General features: G+C 42.1%; 2 protein-coding genes across 3 annotated transcripts; one reads left to right on the forward strand and one right to left on the reverse strand.

Annotated features, from left to right (window-relative positions):
• On the forward strand, positions 1-20,327 carry LOC130930213 (chromodomain Y-like protein). Of its 2 annotated transcripts, none has more exons than XR_009067010.1 (7): positions 1-189; positions 350-1,007; positions 5,298-5,524; positions 8,563-8,735; positions 8,825-9,010; positions 9,069-9,212; positions 12,165-12,314. XR_009067010.1 is itself a non-coding variant. In XM_057858006.1 (7 exons), exons 1-7 carry the CDS (start codon positions 166-168, stop codon positions 12,321-12,323), a joined length of 1,596 nt encoding a protein of 531 aa, XP_057713989.1. In that variant the 5' UTR covers positions 1-165; the 3' UTR covers positions 12,324-20,327. The 2 variants fall into 2 exon arrangements, 1 of the variants encoding a protein (XP_057713989.1); XM_057858006.1 differs by having other exon boundaries at positions 8,800-9,010; positions 12,165-20,327.
• Positions 18,748-27,752, reverse strand: rpp40 (ribonuclease P/MRP 40 subunit). Its single transcript, XM_057858007.1, has 8 exons — positions 27,632-27,752; positions 24,050-24,173; positions 23,916-23,984; positions 23,751-23,837; positions 23,512-23,634; positions 19,392-19,572; positions 19,183-19,320; positions 18,748-19,126 (listed from the first exon to the last, which is right to left on the reverse strand). The coding sequence occupies exons 1-8, from the start codon at positions 27,728-27,730 to the stop codon at positions 18,973-18,975; spliced, it is 975 nt and encodes a 324-aa protein (XP_057713990.1). The 5' UTR covers positions 27,731-27,752; the 3' UTR covers positions 18,748-18,972.
• Positions 27,753-27,950: the final 198 nt, after the last annotated feature.

The raw sequence follows: 27,950 nt of genomic DNA on the forward strand, positions 1-27,950 counted from the left end.
AGCAAAAGACAAACAGATAACGGTTAACAGCTAGCCGAGTGCTTCGTGTCAAGTCGTCGTCACGACGTTTAAACGTCGCGGGGGGGTCGCAAACGTCGCCAGCTTATCACGGTGGCGACCACGTAAAGCTTCACCTCAACCTGTCGGCCGTCGCGCGCCGTTTCGATGGCAACGGAAGACTTTTACGAGGTGAGGCTAATACGTTAGCGAGCTAACATGGAAAGAGTTGACTGGGGGAAAAAAGTTGATTAGTGGCTTCGCAGTGACGTCACTTCTACAAAATGGTCAACATCTTGCATCTATACTTGTGATGAGTGAAATACGCAAATGAGATGCCTTTTGACCACAGGTGGAGCGAATCGTGGACAGACGCAAAAACAAGAAGGGGCGGACCGAGTACCTGGTGCGGTGGCGGGGGTATGGCTGCGAAGGCGATACATGGGAGCCAGAGAGTAACCTCAGTATGTGCATGTCATACGTGCACCACTTCAACCATCACTACGCCACCCGCCACAGAGACGCCGCCCTCCTGCGCTCCACCCGGAGCTACCCGCGCATACCCCCTGACGACTTCAGCCCAGATTTGGTCTCGGACCCTAGGGCCGCTTTGGCACGCCCACTCCCTGGCGCCGGTTTCCAGGGTCCTTCACCCCCGATGTCGGCACCCTCGACAGGTCCTGCCCGCCGCGGCCTGGATTTGTCCAAAAGCGGGATCAAGATTCTGGTGCCCAGAAGCCCCATGAACGGACCCCCGGATGCTGAGGCGGCGCCCAGTGAGGCAGTGCCCAGTGAGGCTGCGCCAAGCGAGGCGGCGCCTAGCGAGGCAGCCCGCGGCACGGACTCTGGTGCTCGTGACGCCCACCATGTGCCCCCCGAGGTGGCCCTGGAGCAGCCGGCCGGTGCGCTGCAGGTCCCCCGACTTCGTGCCCGCATGGGGATCCGGTCACAGAGTCGTGACATCCCGCTACCAGTGCTAGTTGCCAAACGTACCCTCAACGGAGGCACAGGTAGGAAGAGCTAATCCTAACCCAGCGGTCAGCAACCTGCGGCTCTAGAGCTACATGTAGCTCTTTAGCGCTGCCAAAGTGGCTCCCTGGAGCTTTTTCAAAAATCTTTGAAAATGAAAAAAGAGGGGAGGGTAATATACAGTGGGGCAAATAAGTATTTAGTCAACCACTAGTTGTGCAAGTTCTCCCACTTGAAAATATTAGAGAGGCCTGTAATTGTCAACATGGGTAAACCTCAACCATGAGAGACAGAATGTGGGGGGGGGGAAAAACAGAAAATCCCTTTTTTTGATTTTTAAGGAATTAATTTGCAAATCATGGTGGAAAATAAGTATTTCGTCAATACCAAAAGTTCATCTCAATACTTTGTTATGTACCCTTTGTTGGCAATAACGGAGGCCAAACGTTTTCTGTAACTCTTCACAAGCTTTTCACACACTGTTGCTGGTATTTTGACCCATTCCTCCATGCAGATCTCCTCTAGAGCAGTGATGTTTTGGGGCTGTCGTTGGGCAACACGGACTTTCAACTCCCTCCACAGATTTTCTATGGGGTTGAGACCTGGAGACTGGCTAGGCCACTCCAGGACCATGAAATGCTTCTTACCAAGCCACTCCTTTGTTGCCCTAGCTGTGTGTTTGGGATCATTGTCATGCTGAAAGACCCAGCCACGTCTCATCTTCAATGCCCTTGCTGATGGAAGGAGATTTTCACTCAAAATCTCTCGATACATGGCCCCATTCATCCTTTCCTTTACACAGATTGGTCATCCTGGTCCCCTTGCAGAAAAACAGCCCCAAAGCATGATGTTTCCACCCCCATGCTTCACAGTGGGTATGGTGTTTTTCGGATGCAATTCAGTATTCTTTCTCCTCCAAACACGAGAACCTGTGTTTCTACCAAAAAGTTCTATTTTGGTTTCATCTGACCATAACACATTCTCCCAGTCCTCTTCTGGATCATCCAAATGCTCTCTAGCGAACCGCAGACGGGCCTGGACGTGTACTTTCTTCAGCAGGGGGACACGTCTGGCAGTACAGGATTTGATTCCCTAGCGGCGCATTGTGTTACTGATAGTAGCCTTTGTTATTGTGGTCCCAGCTCTCTGTAGGTCATTCACTTGGTCCCCCGTGTGGTTCTGGGATTTTTGCTCACCGTTCTTGTTATCATTTTGACGCCACCTGGTGAATTCTTGCATGGAGCCCCAGATAGAGGGAGATTATCAGTGGTCTTGTATGTCTTCCATTTTGTGATAATTGCTCCCACAGTTGATTTCTTTACACCAAGCGTTTTACCAATTGCAGATTCAGTCTTCCCAGCCTGGTGCAGGGCTACAATTTTGTCTGTGGTGTCTTTCGACAGCTCTTTGGTCTTGGCCATAGTGGAGTTTGGAGTGTGACTGACTGAAGTTGTGGACAGGTGTCTTTTATACCAATAATGAGTTAAAACAGGTGCCATTAATACAGGTAACGAGTGGAGCCTCGTTAGACCTCGTTTGAAGAAGTTAGACCTCTTTGACAGCCAGAAATCTTGCTTGTTTGTAGGTGACCAAATACTTATTTTCCTCTCTAATTTGGAAATAAATTCTTTAAAATCAAACAATTTGATTTTATGTTTTTTTTTCCCACATTCTCTCTCTCATGGTTGAGGTTTACCCATGTTGACAATTACAGGCCTCTCTAATATTTTCAAGTTGGAGAACTTGCACAATTGTTGGTTGACTAAATACTTATTTGTCCCACTGTATATACAGTGTATCACAAAAATGAGTATACCCCTCGCATTTCTGCAGATATTTAAGTATATCTTTTCATGGGACAACACTGACAAAATGACACTTTGACACAATGAAAAGTAGTCTGTGCAGCTTATTTAATAGTTATTTTATTTTCCCCTCAAAATAACTCAAAATATAGCCATTAATATCTAAACCCCTGGCAACAAAAGTGAGTACACCCCTTAGAAACTACATCCCTAAATGTCCAAATTAAGTACTGCTTGTCATTTTCCCTCCAAAATGTCATGTGACTCATTAATGTTACTAGGTCCAGGTGTGCATAGGGAGCAGGTGTGTTCAAATTTGTAGTGCAGCTCTCACATTCTTGTACTGGTCACTGAAAGTTCCAACATGGCACTACATGGCAAAGATCTCTCTGAGGATCTTAAAAGACGTATTGTTGCGCTACATGAAGATGGCCAAGGCTACAAGAAGATTGCCAACACCCTGAAACTGAGCTGCAGCACAGTATAATAATAATTAGGGCTGCAGCTATCGAATATTTTAGTAATCGAGTAATCGACTGAAAATTCTATCGATTAATCGAGTAATCGGATAAAACAAATATATTTTTAGGTGAAGAGCAATTATACATATACATGAGAAAACAAGACATTTCATCTAATCTTGAACCATTTTCAGTCAATCAATGTCTTTATTTTCTTTGTATATTGTTGAAAACAGCCAACAATTGCATCTCAGGTGTAACTAGAATTTTAAAAAAAAGACTAATTCACTGCTTTCACTCAAAAAACTTTTAGATCTTATTAATATATATATATATATCTTACCTAAAAATGCCGTTACGCTTGATAACACAAATCACTTAAAAGTTAGGATTTTTTTCCCACGTGTTTCAATTGAATTTCTCTTTGTGTCAAGCCATTTTTAAATTCTAGTTAAGTTTTAAGTTAGTCTAAACTGTAAGTCCTGATAGGATTTTGAGTTTTTGCAGTGTTCAAAATAAATGTATGATACAGGCTGTATTGGAGCACATTAGGGACCAGTGCTACTTGGTGTTTTATCCAGCAATGACTACTGAGCTAAAATTGATAGTTAGCATGATTAAGTTTTTATTTTACACCCTCATCACTCCACAATGCTATGTTATGTTAAAGCCTGTATGTAAGACACGTTAGCCACGCATCGACAGTGGTCATAATTAATTGAAACCTAGCCCTCCGCAGGGCTAACGTTCCGTGAGCTAGTAGCGACAGTAACGTTAATCTTATTTATTAGCGCTTAGCGCTCTTTATGAGCGCTTAGCGCTGTACTGCTGTAAGATGGCGGCTGTTTACAAACGCTGCCCAGACGCGGCCGAGTCTGTCATTTCGCATCTAGTTCAACATACATGTGATCTCTATGAGACGCGCCAGACGCTGCCTGTTACCAATGTAGCATTGTGCGGGCTAGTATTTAGCAACGTCGGCGTCGTTTGTGGCGGCTGTCGGCTGCGGTAAGTTTTTTTTTTCCCCTTTTTCCTCTCCGCACATGACAGCGCGTTGTCCCGCATTAAAAGTAGTCCTAGCAAAACGTGATGCTTAGAGCTGTCAAAATAAACGATTACTCGAGGTGAATAAAATTACTCGGATCAGTTTTTAAACTCGAGTTACTCGAGTTGCTCGAGTACTCGTTTCAGCTCTAATAATAATAATTCCTGTAATAATGCAACGAAGGCTCGGAAAACAACGCGGGCATTTTTTGCGTGCTGTACCTGAATGCACCGCGTGGCTGACGTGACAGTGAGATAGTGCGGTAGAGATTTTACTTTCTCTTTTAATGTTTTTCTGCTTGCGTCAACTGTGGCGGACAGTAGGCGTGTTGTGTCGCACAAGTTGATGGAATAAATGATTAGAAACCAGACAAAGCTGGTAATTTATTTGGCAATGTTACAATAATAATAATTGTCACCTTATGTTATAAAGACCGGCGAAGGGAGGTCAGAGTAGGACGGTCAAGAGTAGACATTCTACGGCCGTATTGTCGAGCCAGTTCACGGATGCGCACACCACACTTATATTTTTCCGTCATTTCCACCTTCATTTCAATGGTAAGCATTACTTTTTTCCTTTTGCATCTCCTGCACTAACGTCTTATGGAACCTATGTTGATTTCTCTCACAAGAAAATTTGCCGTGCGTCCGTCTTACGGGAAACAAAGAAACCGCTGTCATAAATAGTCATATTTCGAGCATGTCGTCGGATGTAGAAACAGATGGCGTCTCAAATTGTACGTCGGATGTCAAAAAGATCGTGTGTCGAAGCGATCGTATGTCGAGCTACCACTGTACTGAATTTCTACAGTTGCATTGATTCCAACTTGTCACTAGCTCAGTCTCGTGTTAAAGCTGAGAATTGTCTGAACAGGCTTAGTTGAAGCTTCCTGTGCGGACCGATATTTTCATCATTTGCTGTGGGCCAATAAAAACTGGTCCGCAGGCTGTAGTTTTGACACCCTTTGCCCGAACTGCAACGGCGCGACTTTTCTGACTGTCTGACTTGGCGTTTTCTCAGGCACTCCGGAGGAAGCCGGCGGGACGTCGGCGATCGGCGCGGCGACGGGCACCTCAGCCAAGCGGCGTCCGGAGGAGCGCGCTGCTTTTGACAAACGTTTGCGCTTTAGCGTGCGTCAGACGGAGAGCGCCTACCGCTATCGGGACATCCTGGTCAAGAAACAAGACGGCTTCACGCACATTATGTTGGCCACCAAGAGCTCGGAAAACAACGCGCTCAACCCAGAGGTGCGTGACCTCCTTTTGACTCATTAAAGTGCGTACGACAGGATTAAAAAAAGTCTTAAATAGCATTATTATGGGAATTAGAATCATATTTTGAGACGATTCGACTATATCACAGCACACAGGTGTCAAACCGATTCCAGAAAGGGCCAAGTGGGTGCTGGATTTTGTTCCAACCGATAACGTGCAGAGAGTTTAACCAATGAACTTCCTGCTGAAACAAGCAGAACCTGACAAAGTTTAACTGATGACACATGTAAAAGATCTAATTGGTGAAAAGGTGTCCTCTTCGTTGGTTTGGAAAGCAAACCTGCACCCACTTGGCCCTTTCTGGAATCGGTTTGACACCTGTAGACTATATACTAGTCCTTCTCAAAAAATTAGGATATTGTGATAAAGTTCATTATTTTCTATAATGTACTGATAAAAATTAGACTTTCATATATTTGAGATTCATTACACAAAACTGAAGTAGTTCAAGCCGTTTATTGTTTTAATATTGATGATTTTGGCAAAAAATTTAAGAAAAACAAAAAAATCCTGTCTCAACAAATTAGTATATTTCATCCTACCACTACAAAAAAGTGTTTTTTAATACAAAAAAAACCCTTCAATGAATTATATCAGCTATGCACTCAATACTTGGTCGGGAATCCTTTTGCAGAATTGACTGCTTCAATGCGGCGTGGCACGGAGGCAATCAGACTGTGGCACTGCTGAGGTGTTATGGAGGCCCAGGATGCTTCGATAGCGGCCTTAAGCTCATCCACAGTGTTGGGTCTGGTGTCTGTCAACTTCCTCTTCACAATGTCCCACAGATTTACTATAGGGTTTAGGTCAGGAGAGTTGGCAGGCCAATTGAGCACAGTAATGCCATGGTCCGTAAACCATTTACCAGTGGTTTTGGCATTGTGAGCAGGTGCCAGCTCGTGCTGAAAAATGAAATCTTCATCTCCATAAAGCTTTTTCTTGATAGCTAGCTGCATTGACCCTGCCCTTGATAAAACACAGTAGACCAACACCAGCAGCTGACATGGCACCCCAGACCATCACTGACTGTGGGTACTTAACACTGGACTTCAGGCATTTTGGCATTTCCATCTCCCCAGTCTTCCTCCAAACTCTGGCACCTTGATTTTCGAATGACATGCAAAATTTTCTTTCATCTGAAAAAAGTACTTTGGACCACTGAGCAACAGTCCAGTGCTGCGTCTCTGTAGCCCAGGTCAGGCGCTTCTGCCATTTCCAGCACACCCCTGTGCACGGTCCCTCTGGATGTTTCTACTCCAGACTCAGTCCACTGTTTCTGCAGGTTCCCAAAGTCTGGAATTGGCCCTTCTCCAGAGGTTGCGCTAGACTTTTTCGTTGTCTGTCATTTTGACTGACAGGGTCATAAAAATCCGCTCATAATCTATTTTTACCCGTCACTTAAATTTTTAAAATGATGATAATGACATTGTGGTGACCCTTTGTTTGGCATAATTCACCTTCCGTACTTGTGTGTCCATTTGGCCGAGCGCGTTACCGGCTACGACAGTCACGTGACAGAGACACTTAAGAGCCGCGCGCGGTCCCCTCACTATCCACTCGCTCTCGCCATATGATTGGCCGAAGAGTCGAAATGCTCTCCCGTGAAATGCCTGTTTAAAAATGTTCCCGTTGTTACTTCTTGCGTCCGCTTATAAGTGCCCATTTAAAAAGGAAAAGCGATGGATGATACTACACACAGAGCGTATTATTAACAAATGTTAAAGTTGTATAATCATATAGCGAGAATAAGGAACGTCACTGACAAGCGCAGGCCCCCGCGAGTGGATAGTGAGTGGTCTAGGATAGTGCGCCTACAGCTAACAAGACTCTTAACATTGCATACCGCTTCAACATATTCAATAGTATTTAGTTTTCATTCATTTTAAATTAATATTCTGTCCGAACAAGCTTAACAGAGAATCCACACCGTGCCATCACACATCAAGCAGATGAATATGTAACTTTTTCTCCGCAGTGACAAAAACAGCTGACTGTGGCCCCAGTAGTTAGGTAGCCTACCATATGTAGCATATGGAACAATGAAATGAACAGTTCACCTGCTGTGGCCTGAACGTAGTCTCACACTTTCCTCCTGGTGCGCATGGACTTGAATTGCGTGCCCGCTTGTGCAGTCCCTGTTTTTTCACCTCTTTTATCAACACCATCGTCGTTTTGGGGCTTTTTGAAGAAACTTCGGACACTCAGTTGCCTTGACATTTTTCAGAGTAAGGCCAACGATGTCACGCATCAAGAGAGACAATAGCTAATTAATATGCTCACTCGCCACCCTGTGGTCTGGGGTGTGAATTGCAACCGGTCAAAATGACGGATGGACTTCAGTTTTTTCCGTCACCGTTTTAAAAAATCGGTCAACGACGGAAAATATTCGGTTAACGCGACCCCTGCCCTTCTCCACAGTCTTTCTCAGGGTGCGGTCCCCTCTTCTGATTGTGCTGCGTTTCCTGCCACACTTTTTCCTTTTCCGCTGAGGTGCCTTGATACAGCACTCTGGGAACAGCCTATTCGTTCAGAAATTTCTTTCTGTGTCTTAGCCTCTTGCTTGAGGGTGTCAATGATGGCACTCTGGACTGCAGTCAGGTCGGCAGTCTTGCCCATGATTGCGGTTTTGAGTAATGAACCAGGCTGGGAGTTTTTAAAAGCCTCAGGACTCTTTCGCAGGGGTTTTGAGTTAATTCGTTGATTCAGATGATTAGGTTAGTAGCTTCTTTAGAGTACCTTTTCATGATATCGTAATTTAAATAATGAACTTCATCACAATATGCTAATTTTTGACGGCAATAGATGTCCAATCATTTTGGACTTGGTTAACTCATTCACTGCCAATTTGAGCACACGTTCATCCGCTGTCAGGCCTCCAATTTCAAATGAATTTGAACGTCTACCACTGATAAACCAAATTTAAATTCTCAGCAGAAGGATGATTGGATACCACATTATTGAATGTCTATCATTTTCAACGGCACTAATAGAATTAACATTTACTGGCATAGGTGATGAAGGAGATCCAGAGTGCCATGGCGACGGCGGCATCTGATGACAGCAAGCTAGTGCTGCTGGGCGCCGTGGGCAGCGTCTTCTGCCGCGGCTTGGACTTTGTGGACTTTGTCAAACGTCTCGCCGACGACAGGAAGAAAGAAAGCATCAAGATGGCCGAAATCATCAGGTAAGCGGCCTTTCTCGCCGCCCGCGAGAAGAGGATGTCTGACTTTTGTGACGGGCACGCTCAGGACCTTCGTCAACACGTTCATCCAGTTCCGAAAACCCTTGGTTGCCGCCGTCAACGGACCGGCGCTGGGCCTGGGCGCCGCCATCTTGCCGCTTTGCGACGTGGTCTGGGCCAACGAAAAGGCCTGGTTCCAGACGCCCTACACCGCGTACGGCCAGACGCCTGACGCCTGCGCGTCCTTCACCTTCCCGCGCATCATGGGTGCCCCCTCGGTATGTCGGACGCTCGCTGGACTCCACCGTTTTTGGCTTACGTTTTTGGGGGTTTCAGGCCAACGAACTTCTCCTGAGCGGCAGGAAGTTGACGGCACAAGAGGCGTGTTCCAAAGGATTGGTCTCGCAGGTTCTTTGGCCGGCAACCTTCACGCAGGAAGTCATGCTACGCGTTAAAGAACTGGTCGCCGTGGACTCGCTCGTAAGTCTCAGAGACACCAATAGTTCCTGATCTGACTTTTATGACCCATCCTAGCCTGATCATGTTAGACTGCCATTGATGGCGCTAGGTGTCCAAAAAATACTTGGGGGGGGGGTAACTTTGCATATTTTGTTCTTTGATATTGTAACTTCTTTTTTTTTCTGGATTGAACTTTTTTGGAGATTGATTGATTGATTTAGACACAAATGTCCTACTCATAATTTGGCCCAAACAGAAAAAAGATAGCTTCAAAAAAGACATTTTTGACATTTCTGAAATATTTTTTGCATTCAAAAATTTTTTTTTCTCTGCAAAAACAATTTTTAGTTAAGAACATTGGTATTCAAAGTTGTCGAGTTGCACATGAGAGGAGAAAAAAATACCAGTGGTCTGTGGCAGCAGCTCTGTTTACAGTGAAAAAAGTTTTTTTGTCCTTCAGAAATTGTTATGACATGTTTTCATGTTAAATTATATTTTGAAGTTCTTAATAATGTTAATCACTGTTAATTAATAATAATGTCATATAAGGCATTAAATTTGACTTGAAAAAGGGTACAACAACCTGAAAATGTTTGTGCTTGTTTGTGCTGTAAAAAGTTTTGTTTGTGCTGCTTTCATTTTTAGGATATTTACAAGTATTTTTTATAGGTTAATCTGAGGTCATGCAGACCCGAGTGATGATGTTAATCGCAGCCCCTGCATCGTGGCTGACTGAGCGTACAAACTCTCTCAATAACGGAGGCGTGTCCTTACGTACGTGGTTACATTTCAGCGACATTTCCAGGTTATATCAAACGTATCACTAATGAAGGGCACCCCTTCGAATCCATTTTGCAGTAAATGGGGGGGCTGCGAGTCACGTCATTGCTCGAAATAATATCTCAAGCCCCCTATTTACTGCAAAATGGACCAAAAGGGGTGCCATTTGTTTGTGCTACGTTTGCGCTAGTTGTTGGGACACCCCTCTGTTATTTAGAGAGTTGGTACACTCCGTCAGCCGCAGGAGTTGGATACGGAAAAGCTGCGAATGGCGTCATCACTCAAAATTAATATCTCAACATTGACATAACGATAGCAGCACAAACAATTTTTTTTACAGCACAAACGAATGGCACCATTTTGGGTCCATTTGTCAATAAATGGGGGGCTGTGTGACATCACCACTCAACGTTAATATCTCAAAAACGATAGCACAAACTAAACTTTTACGGAAGAAACGATTGACACCATTTTTAATCAAAATGGTGGGCTGGTTGACCTCAGATTGACCTATAAAAGAATTGTAAATACAGTGGGGCAAATAAGTATTTAGTCAACCACTAATTGTGTAAGTTCTCCCACTTCAAAATATTAGAGAGGCCTGTAATTGTCAACATGGGTAAACCTCAACCATGAGAGACAGAATGTGGGGGGAAAAAACCCAGAAAATCACATTGTTTGATTTTTAAAGAATTTATGTTTTCTGTAACTCTTCACAAGCTTTTCACACACTGTTGCTGGTATTTTGGCCCATTCCTCCATGCAGATCTGCTCGGGATCATTGTCATGCTGATCTTCAATGCCCTTGCTGATGGAAGATTTTCATTCAAAATCTCTCGATACATGGCCCCATTCATTCTTTCCTTTACACAGATCAGTCGTCCTGGTCCCTTTGCAGAAAAACAGCCTCAAAGCATGATGTTTCCATCCCCATGCTTCACAGTGGGTATGGTGTTCTTCGGATGCAATTCAGTATTCTTTCTCCTCCAAACACGAGAACCTGTGTTTCTACCAGAAAGTTCTATTTTAGTTTCCTCTGACCATAACACATTCTCCCAGTCCTCTTCTGGATCATCCAAATGCTCTTTAGTGAATCGCAGACGGGCCTGGACGTGTACTGGCTTCAGCAGGGGGACACGTCTGGCAATGCAGGATTTGAGTCCCTGGCGGCGTATTGTGTTACTGATAGTAGCCTTTGTTGCTGTGGTCCCAGCTCTCTGTAGGTCATTCAGTAGGTCCCCCCGTGTGGTTCTGGGATTTTTCCTCACCGCTCTTGTTATCATTTTGACACCACGGGGTGACATCTTGCATGGAGCCCCAGATCGAGGGAGATTATCAGTGGTCTTGTATGTCTTCCGTTTTCTAATAATTGCCTTCACAGTTGATTTCTTTACACCAAGCGTTTTACCTATTGCAGATTCAGTCTTCCAAGCCTGGTGCAGGTCTACAATTTAGTCTCTGGTGTCCTTCGACAGCTCTTTGGTTTTGGCCATAGTGGAGTCTGGAGTGTGACTGACTGAGGTTGTGGACAGGTGTCTTTTACACCGATAATGAGCTAAAACAGGTGCCATTAATACAGGTAACGAGTGGAGCCTCGTTAGAAGAAGTTAGACCTCTTTGACAGCCAGAAATTTTGCTTGTTTGTAGGTGACCAAATACTTATTTTTTACTCTATTTTGGAAATAAATTCTTTAAAAATCAAACAATGTGATTTTCTGTTTTTTTTTCACATTGTCTCTCATGGTTGAGGTTTACCCATGTTGACAATTACAGGCCTCTCTAATCTTTTCAAGTGGGAGAACTTGCACAATTGGTGGTTGACTACTTATTTGCCCCACTGTACAATATATATATATTTTAATTATACTTTTGGGGGGGGGGGGGGTGAAAACACATGTCTTTTAAGTAACTCTTTCCAATGCTAAATCTGAATAAATACATTGTACACACGCCAAAAAATTGGGGTGGGGGGGTTGGGGTTGGCCCTACCTAGCGGTTTTTCATTTTTCGCGGTGGGTTCTGGTCCTCATTAACCGCGAAAAACAAGGGATCACTGTATCACTAAAACGAAACTTTTTACAGCACAAATGTAGCACAAACGATTGACATCATTTTTATATAATTTTTTGTCTGATGTGGGGCCAGTTTCACCGAACTAAAATAAAGACACACATCTACCTCCATACCCATCAGGTCCTGAGGGAGTCCAAAGCCTTGATGAGGAACTCCAGCCGAAGTTATTTGGAGCAAACCAACGAGCGCGAGTGCGAAGCTTTAAAAAGGATTTGGGGCTCGTCGCAGGGAACCGACGCCATCTTGCAGCACCTACAGAGCAGCAGAGAGCTCTACTAGAACTGCTCGCTGTGGACTGATTTAAATGCAAGCGTAAAGTAAGTTATGAAAGGTTTATTGAGGCAAGGAAACCAAACAGGAAGTCTGACTCCATGCATCTCGGTGGATGCCTCGTGGTGTTTGCTCGGCAGCTAGTGATGGTAAACGCCGGTTTGTACCTTTCCTACGATGGCAAGAGGAGCCCTCTGTTGATCATGGCATTTTTATTCAGTGTCCCTAAACACTGACCCTGGGACTGCTCCAGACTGACCTATTTTGTCACTTAAAAAAAAATTTTTTTTGGGGAGTCGAGCAGAACAATGAGTTGCTCGCCAGGGTGCTTGGTGGTGTCAATCGTAACAAAAAAAAGTTTATTTTGAAAATCTGGTGCATCCACTTGTGCCTGTCAGAATGTCTCAGAAAATAATCATGTGAAAATCTAGACCTTCTCAAAAATTAGCACATCGTGATAGTCATTATTTTTCATAATGTAATGATAAGAATGAAACTTTCATATATTTTAGCTTCATTACACACAACTGAAGTAGTTCAAGCAGACCCGGCAGCATGGGCATTAGGGGGCCGGGCCCGCCCTGAGACTGCTGTGCCCGCCCTAGCTCGATTAGAATGTACTGTGTAATTTATAATTTTTTTTTTTTTTAATCTTCCACAAAAACACACACACAGAGGACGAACACTCTACTCCAGTGTTTTTCAACTGATTGTGCCGCCGCCGTGAGAGCTCGTCAGGTGTGCCGCGAGAAATTATCCAATGGTGCTTTTTTTTTTTTTTTTTTTTTAACATCGTCGGGCAAAGGTGCAGTAAGAAGGCAGGAGTAGGCAAAAAGTTCTTGGTTTTGTGCAGATGAGCGAGGCATTGCTCGTGTTGCGTTCAAGAACTGCTCGGATTTCTAGCCATCAGCCACCTTGCTCTCCGCAACAATGTGGACCCCAGCACGTCTACTGTTCATCATTTGACTCGTCAAGTGTCGATAAAAGTGTCCTTTCCATTTTATCCATATGTGACGACCGTCAATCCTCCCTTTGTGTATTATTCCAACACATTATCGAGGACAGCAAGGTGGGTGATGGCTAGAAATCCGAGCAGTTCTTGAACGTGACACAAGCAGCTATCTAGTGCCGTGTATATACAAGCTTAATCGTCATCTCCAAATGAACGCCTGTCGCTTCAGAACAAGTTGATTGACTATTTTGTTCGCTGTCGTGAAAACACAGAAAAATGGGCAACTTTTTGAGAAAAACTGCAAAGGTAAACAAGAAAGCCCTGAAAGCCAGTTACTTTGTTGCTAAAAAAAAAACAAAAAAAAAACAGACTAAGAGCTGTTGTAGAAGATTCCTGCCATTTTTTTGGCTTTGTGTTCATCTTAACAGGCTTTTCACACTAAGTATAAATACTGAGAAATTATTTTATAATTAAATATACTGTACAGAAAGTAATGTAACGAATCGGGTTATAATGTGGCGGCATTGAGGAACATATGCAAACACCCCCGACACATGATAACCCGATTCGTTACAGTAATTTTGGAACATTTTGGTGTGTTGTGCCGTGAGATTTTTTCCAATGTAAAAATGTCCGGTGACTCAGAAAAAGTTGAAAAACACTGATGTATTCATCCTATCTTGATCTGTTGTCATTCAATTCAACCAATCTGAGCAGCGAATGAAGGCAATTTCTAGCCAATCACAGATAAGGGAGGCGGGCTGAGTAGCCGGCCATTGGGTACTGCGATTGGATAGGGATTGCTTCGGTTACAGAAATGGCGGTTGAGCGGCTCCTCGGTTGCTAATTCAAATTGGAATGGACATCCGTGTTTTTTTCAAGAAACTAAAGACGAACTCAAGCCATGACAAAGACGCGGCCGAAAGTCAACATGAAGGGATAGCGCTGCCACCTCCTGCAATTTCACTGACTGACACCATCATCAGAAAATATAACGGGTAAAAACGCCACAAATTTACATTGAAGAAGTGCCCCCCCCAATCGAATGCCCCCCCCTGTAATTTCTTTCTGCAGCCGGGTCTGAGTTCAAGCATTTTATTGTTCTAATATTTATGATTTTGGCAAAAAAGTAAGGGAAAAACAAAAATATCTTAAAAAAAAAAAAAAAAAATTGCATATTTCATCCAACCAATAGTGTTTTCAATACAGAGAACATCAACCTTCAAATAATTGAGTTCAGTTATACCTTCAATACAGTACTTGGTTGGGAATCCTTTAGCAGAAATGAGTGCTTCAATGCAGCGTGGCATAGAGGCAATCAGTCGAGAGTCGAGGCATCGGCATAGACTTCGCTTTCATTTGACGGGAAACCGAGTGCGGGCTGCTCCGTAGGGGGCCTATTTTGAAAAACTTAAAATTCAAATACCGTTATTTTCAGACTATAAGTTGCTACTTTTTCATTCATTTTGAATCCTGCGGCTAATAGTCCAGTGCGGCTTATTTGTTGATTTATTTGGGTCAATAGGTAACACTTTATTTGACAGCGGCGTCATAAGACCGTCATAATTATGACATGACACTATCATTGGCATTACTGAATGCTTATGTGATTGTCATCCGGCAAATTATGTCACTAATTCCATTTATGTCCAGCTTGGATCTTTTACATCCATTCAAAAGTAAAATAATTTGCCAGATAACACTAAATGACATCTGTTATAAGCATTCATTAATGCTCAGAACAGTGTCATGTCATAATTATAATTGTGTAATGACAGTCTTATGGTGCCACTGTCAAATAGTGTTACCAGATACTATAACTAGCAATTAATGAAACAAATGGAACAGTAACTGAAAAAAAATAATTAGCACAGAACATAAATTCAGATTTTTATTTACACCTGTAGCGCTGCACTGCATGCTAGGAGGCATGTTGGATGACAACAGTGTTGACAGCAGGTGGCAGCAGAGGTTGTCTCCCCCAAGGGAGCAATGATGGCTAAATGAAGCTTCTTGAAACAATGAGCTTTGAACCAATTGGCTGCAAAGCTTCACTGTGCTTCTGATGTGAAAATTGAGTGATTTATTAGCTGTTGAAAACTTGTTTTAAAATTGCAATAAAAATTAAATCTAAATTTTTATTTCGGGCAAAAACATATATGTTGACTATTGCTATTGATCCCGAAAATATAGATTATCCCTGCATTTGGTTATTTTTGTGCATCTATCTTAAATCTGAGAATTTTATAGTCATTTTAAGTTTTGCTATACTTATGTAAAAACAAATTAATTGGGATCTTATTAGGGAACGACTTTGAATTTTTCTGATGCCGCTGCACATGGAGACCAATATTATTATTTATTTATTTATTGTCAACATCATCGGTATCATTGCAGTTACAAGATGGCTTTGTGATATGATTAACCCGAAAAAAGAAAAGACTGGGGCCGACGGGAGAAGCATATGCTTATCAAGTCCCGTCCCCTTAGACCAAGGACGCAAAATCAATACATGGTAGACTAGGCATTATACATTGTGGTACATGAACAGCTTTTTTTTTTTCTTTTGTTTTCACATGAATTTTCTTCCCAAAAGTCATTGATTTGACGTAACACTTAGGTAAAGTTGTCAATCAATTGTAAGTTCATCGATTAGGGTGAATGTCAGATTTGTGTAAGGAGGAATAGCCGAGGGAGTCACGGAGGCCCACCTTCGCCGTAATCCGCTCAGGTGGTTCAGTCTTCATCCACCCTGGCCTGATTCGCGCAAGAGGGCGAGAACCAGCAGTGTGCTGAAAATGAAAACATCTTCTACATCCTCGATCTGAAGCGCTGTCAAACATATGCGCCTCCGTATATCCAGACGTTAAGGTGTTGGCCGGACATGGGCGTTGGCTCGATGTAGGTCGCATTGTTGAAAAAATCCTGTCCAGTGAACTCGGCGACTCGATTAGTAACTCCATTGTACACAATTGTTACAGTTCTAATCGAAGGTGGACAGCATTCACGTATGTCAGCAGTTAATGTTCAGTCTTTACGATGGGGCTTATTATTAGAGCATGTTATGTTGTGACTACCTTATCTTTGCCCCTGACATTCCTTCATTTAGTTGTTGTGGGAACAGTATGTTGTGTCCGTGTGTGTGGCAGAGCACCTTAGTTTGACGCTCGAGCAGTTGAATTGTAGTATAGAAGGTCAATCACGGTGGCGACTCAGAATACTGTCCTTGTATTTTCTTTTGAAGGCAGCTAGTGACCCTATGTTGGTCAGTGCAGGGTCAATGGCATTCCAGAGGCGAGCGCCAATGTTAGTAACCGAAAATGATTTTAAGGTAGTTCTAACTTGGCCATGAGTAAACAACCTGTTCCCTCTCAAATCATAACTGGATTCCCTCGCTTGGACGCGAATTTGTAAGTTGGACGGAAAACAATTTGAGTGGGTCCTTACATCATCTGAACAGTTTTGAAGTGTATCAAATCATAAAATTTTAAATATATGCCTAAGGGAGGTGTCGGTTTTAGGTCGCTAGCGGCTTTGGTTTTGAAAATATTTGAATTAAGTTTTTGAAAATAGGCCCCTACGGAGCGGCCCTCGCCCGGTTTCCTGTCAACTGATAGTGAACTCTATGGTGCATAACTTAACATAATTATTTGAAGGTTGCTTTTTTTGTTTTAAAAACACTATATACAGTATATATATATATATATATATTAGGGCTGTCAAACGATTAAAATTTTTAATCGAGTTAATTACAGCTTAAAAATTAATCGTAATTAATCGCAATTCAAACCATTTATAAAATATGCCATATTTTTCTGTAAATTATATATATATTCTGTAAAATAAATTGTTGGAATGGAAAGATAAGACACAAGATGGATATATACATTGAACATACGGTACATAAGGACTAGTGGGCATTTCACTCTACTGTCCTTTAAATCTGTCTATGCTGTCCTCACTCCGAAGTGTCTACTTTTTCCAAAGCTAGACAGCTAGTGAACGACGCCTTAATAATCAGACTTCTTCCTTTTTCATCTGATTTATTAATAAAATGGCCTCAAACCATTGTCCTCTTTAGACCGTCGTAAAACTACAAAAAAAAAGTACACAAGCATTGCATTAGCAACAACGTTAGCTTAGCACGCTATACAAGTTCACTAAACATAAACAAAAAGCGTCTCATACAAAAAATATTACATTTCGCTTGCTAACATAATATGTACATTCTATACAACAACTATACTTACGGACACATCTTGTCCAAGGATCATATAAGCACAACATTACAACGTAGGCGTCAGCCCGAGACGTCGTGCAGCCATATTGAACTGGCAAGAAGACAAAAAACCATGTCGCAAAGCGACCACAAGAGTTCGCTGTTAGACAGCACAAAAAGCCTTGCTGTAAAACTTACCAAAAGGCTGAATACTGTCTGAGCGGGACATGTGCGTTAATTACGTCAAATATTTTAACGTGATTAATTTAAAAAATTAATTACCGCGCGTTAATGCGATACTTTTGACAGCCCTTATATATATATATATATATATATATTTATATATATATACATACATACACACACACAGTATATATATTGATCGGATGACATAAGCTAATTTTTTGAGATAGGGATGTTTTTTAGTTTTTGCCAAAATCATTAGTATTAAAACAATAAAAGGCTTGAACTATGTCAGTTGTGTGTAATGAATCTAAAATATATGAAAGTTTGATTACATTATGGAAAATAATTAACTCTGTCACAATAAAAAAAATGAGAAGGACTAGTATATATTGGTCTACGGATCCACGGAAAAGTTTGCAATCGTAACACCTACGGAATTGGTGACATCAGTTTGTATTTCTAATGTTGATTTTTTTTTAGCATCGAAATTCAGCCATAAAATTTTCAGTGGATTAACTCATGAGTTAACTCCTTGTCTGCCATTAACAGTAATAGATGCCCAATCCACTGGAACAGAGTTCCCGCAGAGCTTCTTGAACTGGGGGGGCCGGCAGTTAATGAGTTATGACACACGTGAGTTGTTTTTTTTTTAATTCAGAAATTTAATGCAGAAAAAATTAAATGGTAAAAATTCGAACCGCAAGTTTTTTCTTGGATCTCTAGACCAATTTTTTTGGGGTTGGTTTTTGAAAAACAAAATAAATTTAAACTCCGGTGGCATAGATTTACTTCCATACACAACTACCATTTGGGGAATTTTAAGGCTTGCTAACATCTTCAGGCTTCAGCACTTTTTAAAATGCTAGTTTTAGCAATATCTGCTAAAACCACCCAAAGAAATGACTACTGTTTTGGGGGAGATTTTTCAAATAAGTGCCATTTGATGTTGCATATTAAAACCTTTTGTTTTTTGTAGTGTGCAGCTCAAAGTACTGTATATGTATCTACGGAGAAAAGTTGGATGTGACCGTTCATCTTTCAGTGCCACTGACTGCGCGGGACGAATGCTCGAACAAGTTAAACAAGGCACTGTCACAAGTCTTTATTTACCGAAATATAAAGGGTTGTAGAAGTCTGGCAACAAAATAAGACATTATTTGAAAAAAATACAACCAGAACTACTCCAGTTTTTCAAACTTGAAAATGAAATGAGACATAACAAATACCGTAATGTTTTTTTTTTTTTAATATATATATATTTTGATGCCACTATGTTTCAATTTTACAGCGGGTGGGCGTGGTCACGAGGCAGGCGTGGCCAGGTAAAGAGAGTAGGCGTGGTCAGGAAAAAGCAGAAGTGTGTAGAAGTGTCGCTGGCACGGGTCCAAACTGTCGGCAAAGCCGTAAACTGTGACTGCTGCCCAGGGTGGCGAGTGGGGCTCCTCAAAGATGCGCCTGCGACAAACAACGATGTGTTGGCCGATGAGCAGCGAGGATCGGTCTGAGCTTACCTGAGCTGTTGCACGATCGTCTCCACGTTTTCGGGAAGCAGCAGACCGCGCGCAGACAGGAGAAGCGAGCTCGGCATAGACGCACATACCGGGTGAAGATACGCCAACGTGGACAAGAAGTCGTCGCTGGCGTTGTTTCTAAGAAGGATGAAGAAGACAAAAGTGATAAAAGAAATGACGCTACGTGGGCAGCGGTCATGCCATCTCACTGGCATATGTCTGCTTGGACGGCCCCGAGCCACTCCAGGAAGTCGAAGGGGTCGTGCGAGCGCAGGTCAGAGGTCAACAGGCTGGGGAGCGTCAGGTCATTCAGAAGCCGACTGACGACATCCGGCGTGTGCTGCGACCAATCGTATTGCAAAAGGAGTGACTGCAGTTGGTCGCTGTTACCTGCGTACAAAACAAACACGCCAAGTCTAATTATTTAGGTGCCACTGACTGCAATAGATGTCCAATCTGTTTGAACCGAGTTAACTCATTCACTGCAAGCCCTAGTTGAACTGTAAGGTTTGACACTAACTGAGTTAACGACTGCCACTGATGGCGAGAAAACGTGAAGGCGTTCACTCATTGGCTGCCCAATGACGTTTAATCCATTCTAACCCATGAATTAACTCACTGCAAGCATGGGCAGATCTAGAAAAATATTGATGTGGCGAGAAGGGGGGACTGATCTTTTTGAGGGTGGCAAATATTTCACGGCAATATAATTGATTCTTTGGACCAGTATATTATAGTATATTATACTCAATGATTCAAGGGCCTTAATTCGATTTAATACATACCGTATGGGCCCAATTATAAGACTGTGTTTTTTGCATTGACATGAGACTGAAAAAGTGGGGGTCGTCTTATATTCGCGGTCTAGACGTTATACCCATTCACGACGCTAGATGGCGCCAGATATTGAAGCAATGTTCTGTCATGAGAGATCTCAGCTACTCAAGTTTGCATTATTTTATTGCAATGTTTTTCCTTATTCAGATTTGTTTCATGACTGCAGTTATTGCAATTTTGTTGTTTTATCACAATAGATTGGTTTACATTGCAAAAACCCGAAGCCATTCATTTACGAATGTGATTGCGCTTTAGTTTCCATATTTAAATGTTCAGATATTAAGATTTGAATGAGGCAAAATAACATGCTTTTTCTCTCAAATATATTGTTATAATCATTTCTTTCAGATGTAATGTAATTATTTTCTGTATAAAAATTAATTTGGTTTTCAAACGAGTCTTAAAAAAGGGGGTCGTCTTATAATCAGGGCCGTCTTATATTTGGGCCAATACATAATTATGAAGCTATTTAAGACAATCCGTTTCAATTTACCTAAAGCAATAAAAAATGCGAATCTATTTTGCTCTGTAGAACAATTATGTAGATTAAACTTTTTTTTAAATGTACAAATTAACAGCATATTCAAATTATAATTATTTTGCATTTTGATTGAATTACTTTCAGTCCATGTGCATCAATGATCCACATAGATTGTTACACCCCTAGTGTCAACATCTAGCAGATGTGTATACATATTGAATCAATTTGCTTTAAAAAAAAAAATCATATGCAGACACTACAAAAAAAGCACAAGTTCGTGCCATATATATATTCTTTTAACTAGAAACTGCAATTTCTGGAGAAATAACTCTGGGTCTTTGCTGTGTGGGGATACAGATCTTAGCCCTGCCCAGGTTGGTTTGGGGACATTTCGGGGACAATATCAGGTCACTTCCTGTTGATTTGGTTACATTTTGGGGACATTCCCAGGTCATATCAGGTCATTTGAGGACATTTAGGGGGCGTGTCCTGGCCATATCAGGTCATTTGGGGGGCGAGTCCTGGCCATATCGGGTCATTTGGGGACATTTGGGGGGGCGTGTCCTAGTCATATAAAATATTATTATAAGGGTCCTCACTGACACCACTACTTTTGATTGTAATTTATGGAAGTAAATGTCAAATTGACAGGAGCTTATATTATTATCCCCCTCCCCCCCCCATCTGTGCTAACTAGGGTGGGAATTGTTACCCCATGCCACTCTGGTGGATCCGCTCCTGACTGCAAGCCTTCCCCGAACTGGGGGGAAAGGCGAACAAGTAAAGTTGGCTGCCACTGATGGCAATAGATGTCCAGTCCATTTAAACTTGGAGGGCTGACAGTGGAGTTACCTTATTGGCTGCAATGTAAGCAAGAGATGTTCAATCCTTTTGAACTGAGTTAACTCATGCTGACAGCTCTCCTCTGTTGGCAGTAAATGAGTTACCTTAAAGCACTTTGTAACTTCTCAGTTTTGGTTGATTTTAGTGAGACCGATGGACAAAAGCGGTAGTGTATTGTGTTAAGGAAGACTGTTTCCCATGAGGACCAGTGAACACGCGCACAGTGTGGTAAAATCATCAATCAAAAATTAATCTCCCGGTTGCCTGAAGATGGATTAAAGAACAGTTGTTTCCAGCGGCTGTGTGAAGGATGAATAGTAATAAGGTAAGGTATGCCGTAAAGCAGTAAGCACATTTGTAGGTTTTTGTTTGTGTGTGGCAGGGTTCCTGCCACCTTCATTTAAGTTAATTAGTGCCGGTGAAAGCGATACAGACCCCCTCAAGATATAAAAAAGGTGTCATTCAACTGGTTGTCATTCGACATATCACAAATGTAATGACATTTTTTTATTAAGGTTGAAAAGTTACCTACTGTTGCTTTAAAGGTGAAGTTCAGAATTTTTGAAATAAGGCTTAATCTTCGAGTTAGCGGGGGCTCAATTTGTTAGTGGAGTTGTTTTTTTTTTTTTAACAAATTCCATATAGTTTATTAGTTGTTTGTCTGTTTCAGGGCTTTGGAGTGGCCTAAGTCAATGGTGCCTGCTTAGCATACCAATAAAAAACAACATATGCACGCATGAGAATCACCGATGACTCATGCAATCAATAGTGTTGGCCATGTTTTTAGGATAGAGTTATTAAAACGTATCATTGCATGTCAATAATTGAAGTATTGACAGCAACATTTGTAATCCAGCAGCTCTGCAGGGAACGGATGTCTAGACAAGCTGGGTGAAGTGATACGGCATTGGTTTTTTCACCACTGATTTTTTTTTGTTTTTTTTGTGGGAATGAAAGGGACTCCCCGGCTGACTGAGAGCTAGTGGCTGAAGCACTACTTACTATTATGGTCGCATTACGCATCTAAAACAATAGTCCTGCAGGATGAAATGATTTACAGCAGTTTGGCGTGACATTGTTTTGGCTGCATGGGTATTTCGAACAGTGATCTGCATTTTGAATTTATTTGACTATGTTAGATCTGTTAATATCTTTCTTTGTTGGCATGCTAAGCAGGCACTATTGACTCGCGCTAGCTTTGCCACTCTGGAGTCCTGAAACTGCACAGAATTAAGGGCAGTTTACATGGCGACTCTGGGACGCAATGACTGAGTAGCGAAATGGCCTCACATGCATATGATGTCGGCGAAGAGGAAAAATTCTGAATCCTGCCTCCAAAGTGGAAGAATTCGACTGCGGGGGATTGAGGGGGGCTTGCTTCGCATGCATATCAAAAGCTCCCGCAGCGTGAGACCGCGCCGTTAATGTCAGCACTCCTACACGTCACATTGGGCGTGTGCAGCAGTGCTACGAAACATTAAAAACAGCAAATATGGCGGAATGGCAGCTTTAGTTTACTGTTTTAATATTTTGGAATTAAATGTTGAATGTTTCCTTTTTTGTGCCTTTTTGAACAAAAGAAAAATGCCATTGCTTCGAATGGGTGGGCATATTTTTTTCCGAGCTGAGGATCTTGGTGGGGTTAGAGTGCATCATTCGCTGTCGCCTTGTAAATCTGCACTGCCCCCTAGAGCCTGGCATGAATACTACATCGTTTTCATGCAGAATTGTGACATTGTTGGAATGGAGACGGGCCCATATAAATGCAAATTTGAAATTTTGCGTATTCTCGGAGAGTCACCATGTAAACGGCCCCTTAGTTGAAATTAACTCCACCGACTAATTAAACCCCCGCTAACTATAAGATTAAGCCTAATGTCAAGAATTCTCAACTTCCCCTTTAATGGCTGTCATTGACAGAAATTAGATGTCCAATCTATTTGAAGTGGGCAGGGGAGTTAACTTGTCTTGACTTGTAACTAAGTCAATGGCTGCCATTGACTGAAATAGCTAAACTGGGAGAGCTTGAAGCAAATGAACATCCGTTCATTCTCAGTTCAAATGGATTGGACGTCTATCGCCATCAACAAGTTAAGATTTACTGTCGCTTTGGCTAAAGACTCATGACCCCGTGTAATGGCAGCGTTGTCGAACATGCAAGAAATTACCTGAAGGAGTCGCCAACAGGAAGTCCATCTTCAGAGGGAGGCGTGATGTCAGGCCGCTGAGGAGACGCTTGTAACCCCACCCGCCCGGCGCCATGCTGACGTCCGTCAAGTCCACGGTCACCACTGCGCATATGTCACAATCTGCATTCGTACTTGCATGTTGACTTAAGAGCAAAGTTGAATCTCAAATGGATTTTTCCCATTGAAATTCAATGAATCCACGGCAGCCATGTTCACACCATATCTGCCGGAGTTGGCTTTGCAGGCTTTGCCCTCAACGCCGAACAGCTCGTACGAGTCTTTATCCAGTGATAAAGACAAACGTCCTGCACACACATGTTCATCGTTTTAGCGGCAAGATAAAGTGCAAACATCCGCCGGCATGTTTGTAATTTTGTTGCTACCGTTTGACTCCAGGAAGGCGCAGTTATCTTCATCAATGCGTGTCTTGTAGGACAGGCCGCACACGCTTCCTAAAACACGCGTGGATGTCGTCAGTTCGCGAGGGCGACACGGGGGGCCCGTGATAATTTTCTACCTTGATGGAGGCCTTTGTCCAGTAATTCATAGAGAGGAAGGTTATGGATCAGGTAGAAGCTTTGGAAAGTCCTTAGGGTGGCTTCTAGTTGGGACTGAGCACAGTCAGGGAGCAGCACAGACACCTGCACAAAACAACTTTTCGTGAAGTCCACAAAAACTGTCTCTGCAGGGTTCAACAAGCCAAATTTAAGACTTTTAAAGACCTTTTTAAGACCCTAATAAAATTTAAGACCCATTTCACATACAGTTAGATTTAGCAAGTTCTCCCACTTAGAAATGATGGGTAGGTTTGAAATTTTCATGGTATGTGCTTGTCAACTATAGGAGAGAATCTAAAAACAAAATCCAGAAATCACAGTGTATGATTTTTTTAACAATTTATTTGTATTATACTTCTGCAAATAAGTATTTGAACACCTGGGAAAATCAATGTTAATATTTGGTACAGTAGCCTTTGATTACAATTACAGGTCAAACTTTTCCTGTAACTTTTTACCAGTTTTGCACAAACTACAGCAGGGATTTTGCACCACTGCTCCACACAGATCTTCTCTGGATCAATCAAGTTTTTAGGCTGTCACTGAGAAACACAGAGTTTGAGCTTCCTCTGAAAAAAATCTATTTGGTTTAGGTCTGGAGACTGGCTATGCCCCTCTAGAACCTTGATAGGCTTATTACGAAGCCACTCCTTGGTTATTCTGGCTGTCTGCATCGGGTCACTGTCATGTTGGAAAACCCAGTCACGACCCATTTTCAATGCTCTGAGGGAAGGAGGTTATTCCTCAAAATATATCAATACATAGCCCTGGTCATCCTTTCCTTAATAGAGTACAGTCGTCCAGTCCCATGTGCAGAAAAACACCCCTAAAGCATGATGCTACCACCCCCATGCTTCACAGTAGGGATGGTGTTCTTCATCATTCTTATTCCTCCAAACACTATGAGTGGAATTAAAACCAAAAAGTTCAATTTTGATCTCATATGACCACATGACTCTCTCACATGACTCCTCTGGATCATCAAAATGGTCATTGGGAAACTTTAAATGGACCTGGACATGTGCTGGTTTAAGCAGGGGAACCTTCCGTGCCATTCATGATTTTAAACCATGACGTCTTAGTGTATTACCAACAGTAACCTTGCAAATGGTGGTCCCCGCTCCTTTAAGGTCATTGACCAGCTCCTCCTGTGTAGTTCTTGGCTGATTCCTCACCATTCTTAGGATCATTGAGACCCTGTGAGGTAGATCTTGCATGGAGCCCCAGTCCGAGGGAGATTGACAGTCATGTTTAGCTTCTTCCATTTTCTAATAATTACTCAAACGGTGAATCTTATATCACAAAGCTGCTTGGCAATCGCCCTGTAACCCTGTCCAGCCTTGTAGAGGTCTACAATTCTGTCTCTGGTGTCTTTGGACAGCTCTTTGGTCTTGACCATGTTAGGAATTGGAGTCTACCTGATTGTATGTGGTGAACAGGTGTTTATATGCAGCTAACTGCCACAAACAGGTTAAAAAGTCAGACTCAAAAAGTCCACCCCCACTCCACTTATTCGTTGGACTATTCAAAGGCGGCTAACAGGTCACAATTCTAGCTAAAAGGTGTTGAAATACTTATTCGCAGCAGTATAATACAAATAAATTGTTTTAAAAAATCATACACTGTGATTTCTGGATTTTTTTTTTCTTTAGATTATCTCTCACAGTGGACAACCACCTACCATGAAAATTTCAAACCCACCCATTTGTAAGTGGGAGAACTTGAAAAATCGCAGGGTGTTCAAGTATTTTTTTTTCTCACTGTAGATACCGGCAAAAAACGTACAAGGATTTGAAGGAAAATTGGAGGCCTCAAATTACTTGCAAAGTGTATGAATTTATTCCCAGTGGTTCACAATGTCATACAAATAAGCACACAGTAAAATTAGTAGTGGCATTAGTAAGGTAATGTCAATAGATTTTAATGAGATTTTGGACTTTGACATTTTAAGGACTTAAATTTAAATGATTGAATTTAAGACTCTTTTTTTTTTTTTTTTTTTTTTTAAGACCCGCACATACCTTGAAAAAGACAAGCGCAGTAAATTTAGGCAGGAGAATCCAAAATGCCTCCCAGTGATTGATTCAATAGAATTATTTGCCTTCCTGATGATGATTTCCACTTCTTCATTACTTTAAAGAAACAGAACACATTTTATCATATTGAAGGAGATAGTACCTTTTCTCGTACGCACAGTCTAACAGTTTGCATTATTCTAACACACTTAATATAATCAATCAGGGAATAGTATCGTTTCTCGTATTTACTGTTTGACTGTAGGTGTTACTCTAACCCAACTAATATAAAATAAATAGCACTCATACCATAGTTTAAGGAAACAAGCAGAATATCGGGCATTAAAGATACACGACGCCTTCTTATCACGGAAGCCCAACGTATGCGTCATGAGCAAGACTGACGCACCAACTCTTACAATCAGTTCTCCCGGAGTGTCCACAACAAGTCACGGGACGCTCTGTCCCAACACAACACCGGAGAACGCTCGATATCCAACTGATAACACGACTGACAAGACTCCAAGTGCCCCTTTGACATTGAGGTGGCAAAATCCACAATCCTCGTTGCCCGGACAACAGTAACTCCTGAATCCTCCTGTCCAATCCACAAACAGACAATAATCCCAAACACACCCTTCTTCCTGCCCACGGCCCGCCCCGTGAACGCCTTCAAAAGACAATGTTTAACTAAGTGTTGTCATTTTTTTTCTTGGGAACCTTTTGTTGACTTCTGATATGGTGACCTTGGAATGGGTTTGCCTCCTCGCCTTTCCATTTGAACGCTGTCAACCCGAATAAATTGTCAAGTGGTTCTCGATGAGCCTTCTTTAAACCTTTCAAAATGGAGTCAGTACAAAAGGGTTAAGACTAAGGTGAATGCGCGAAGTTTGGTCTTCTGGCCGGATTGCATGAGTCCCGCCGGCCCGGGTCGTTGGAGCTGCGCCAACACGGGTCCAGCGGTTCGGCTGGTGCGATTCCGGCGGTCTGGCCAGATTCTTTCAATATGGATCCCATCACAAAGAATCTTGTTTAATACATTGAAAAACACAGTATTTCATTTTTTTCATGTGTAATAGTGGAGTAAAACATAAAAGCCTGTATTTACAGGGCGTGGCCATCTAACACAGACAGCATCTCAGATTTCCCACTCTTCACTCTGACTTCATTAATACCCATTAACACATGCACTTTTGATAGTGTATCAGTGATGAATGTATGTGCGTGGGTATAGCCGACGTCAGAAAATGGTTGTGCACATAAGTGCTGTCATGTTTGGTGTTGAAACATTATTTTCTCCTTTGTCAGATGTTGAAGAAATTCATGTTTTGCATGACTGAATACTTTAAGCAACCATCTTTAAAAAGTGGAATTAATTTAATCGAATTGTTGTTTCTCCTTTAAAAAAAAATAAAGGCCAAGCTGTCCGAGATAACGTGACGTCATACCAATTACGACATTTCATGTCATTTTGCGCCCCACGTGTGACGTGAGGACGCTATCGGCTTATGCTAATGCTTGACAGACCTTGTAGTTGAAGGGTTGCTGCAGAAATTGTGCATGCAATCTGTTGTTGGGATTCAGCAGTGAAGACGTTTCACACCGAAGAAAAGTTTTGCCGCTCATCTTCACGATACCGTAAAAACGAACGACCGGAAGCCTAGAAAAACACTGCTTCCGGTTCCTGTTCCACTGCTGCCTTTTTTTCTTGAATTTGTTTTTGATGTCTTTACTGGCATTAAGTTTTGTTTATTTGGGATTTGTTAAACGTATTTATGTATTTTTTTTAATTTATGTGTTTTTTTTTTTTTTTGCGTTTAGATTTACGGTAAAGTTCGAAAATTAG

This window comes from Corythoichthys intestinalis, chromosome 14 (genome assembly GCF_030265065.1).
Source record: "Corythoichthys intestinalis isolate RoL2023-P3 chromosome 14, ASM3026506v1, whole genome shotgun sequence".
Classification (NCBI taxonomy): domain Eukaryota; kingdom Metazoa; phylum Chordata; class Actinopteri; order Syngnathiformes; family Syngnathidae; genus Corythoichthys; species Corythoichthys intestinalis.

What these genes read in the sequence shown, in the direction of transcription:
- rpp40 (XM_057858007.1), bottom strand. Translation starts at nt 27,730, where the DNA reads ATGAGCGGCAAAACTTTTCTTCGGTGTGAAACGTCTTCACTGCTGAAT. An exon ending in AGCAACCCTTCAACTACAAG is followed by an intron (nt 24,174 to 27,631) that starts GTCTGTCAAGCA and finishes TGTTTTGTGCAG; the next exon opens with GTGTCTGTGCTGCTCCCTGA. An exon ending in ACGATCGTGCAACAGCTCAG is followed by an intron (nt 19,127 to 19,182) that starts GTAAGCTCAGAC and finishes TGTTTGTCGCAG; the next exon opens with GCGCATCTTTGAGGAGCCCC.
- LOC130930213 (XM_057858006.1), top strand. Translation starts at nt 166, where the DNA reads ATGGCAACGGAAGACTTTTACGAG. An exon ending in TACCCTCAACGGAGGCACAG is followed by an intron (nt 1,008 to 5,297) that starts GTAGGAAGAGCT and finishes GCGTTTTCTCAG; the next exon opens with GCACTCCGGAGGAAGCCGGC. An exon ending in AAGATGGCCGAAATCATCAG is followed by an intron (nt 8,736 to 8,799) that starts GTAAGCGGCCTT and finishes GGGCACGCTCAG; the next exon opens with GACCTTCGTCAACACGTTCA.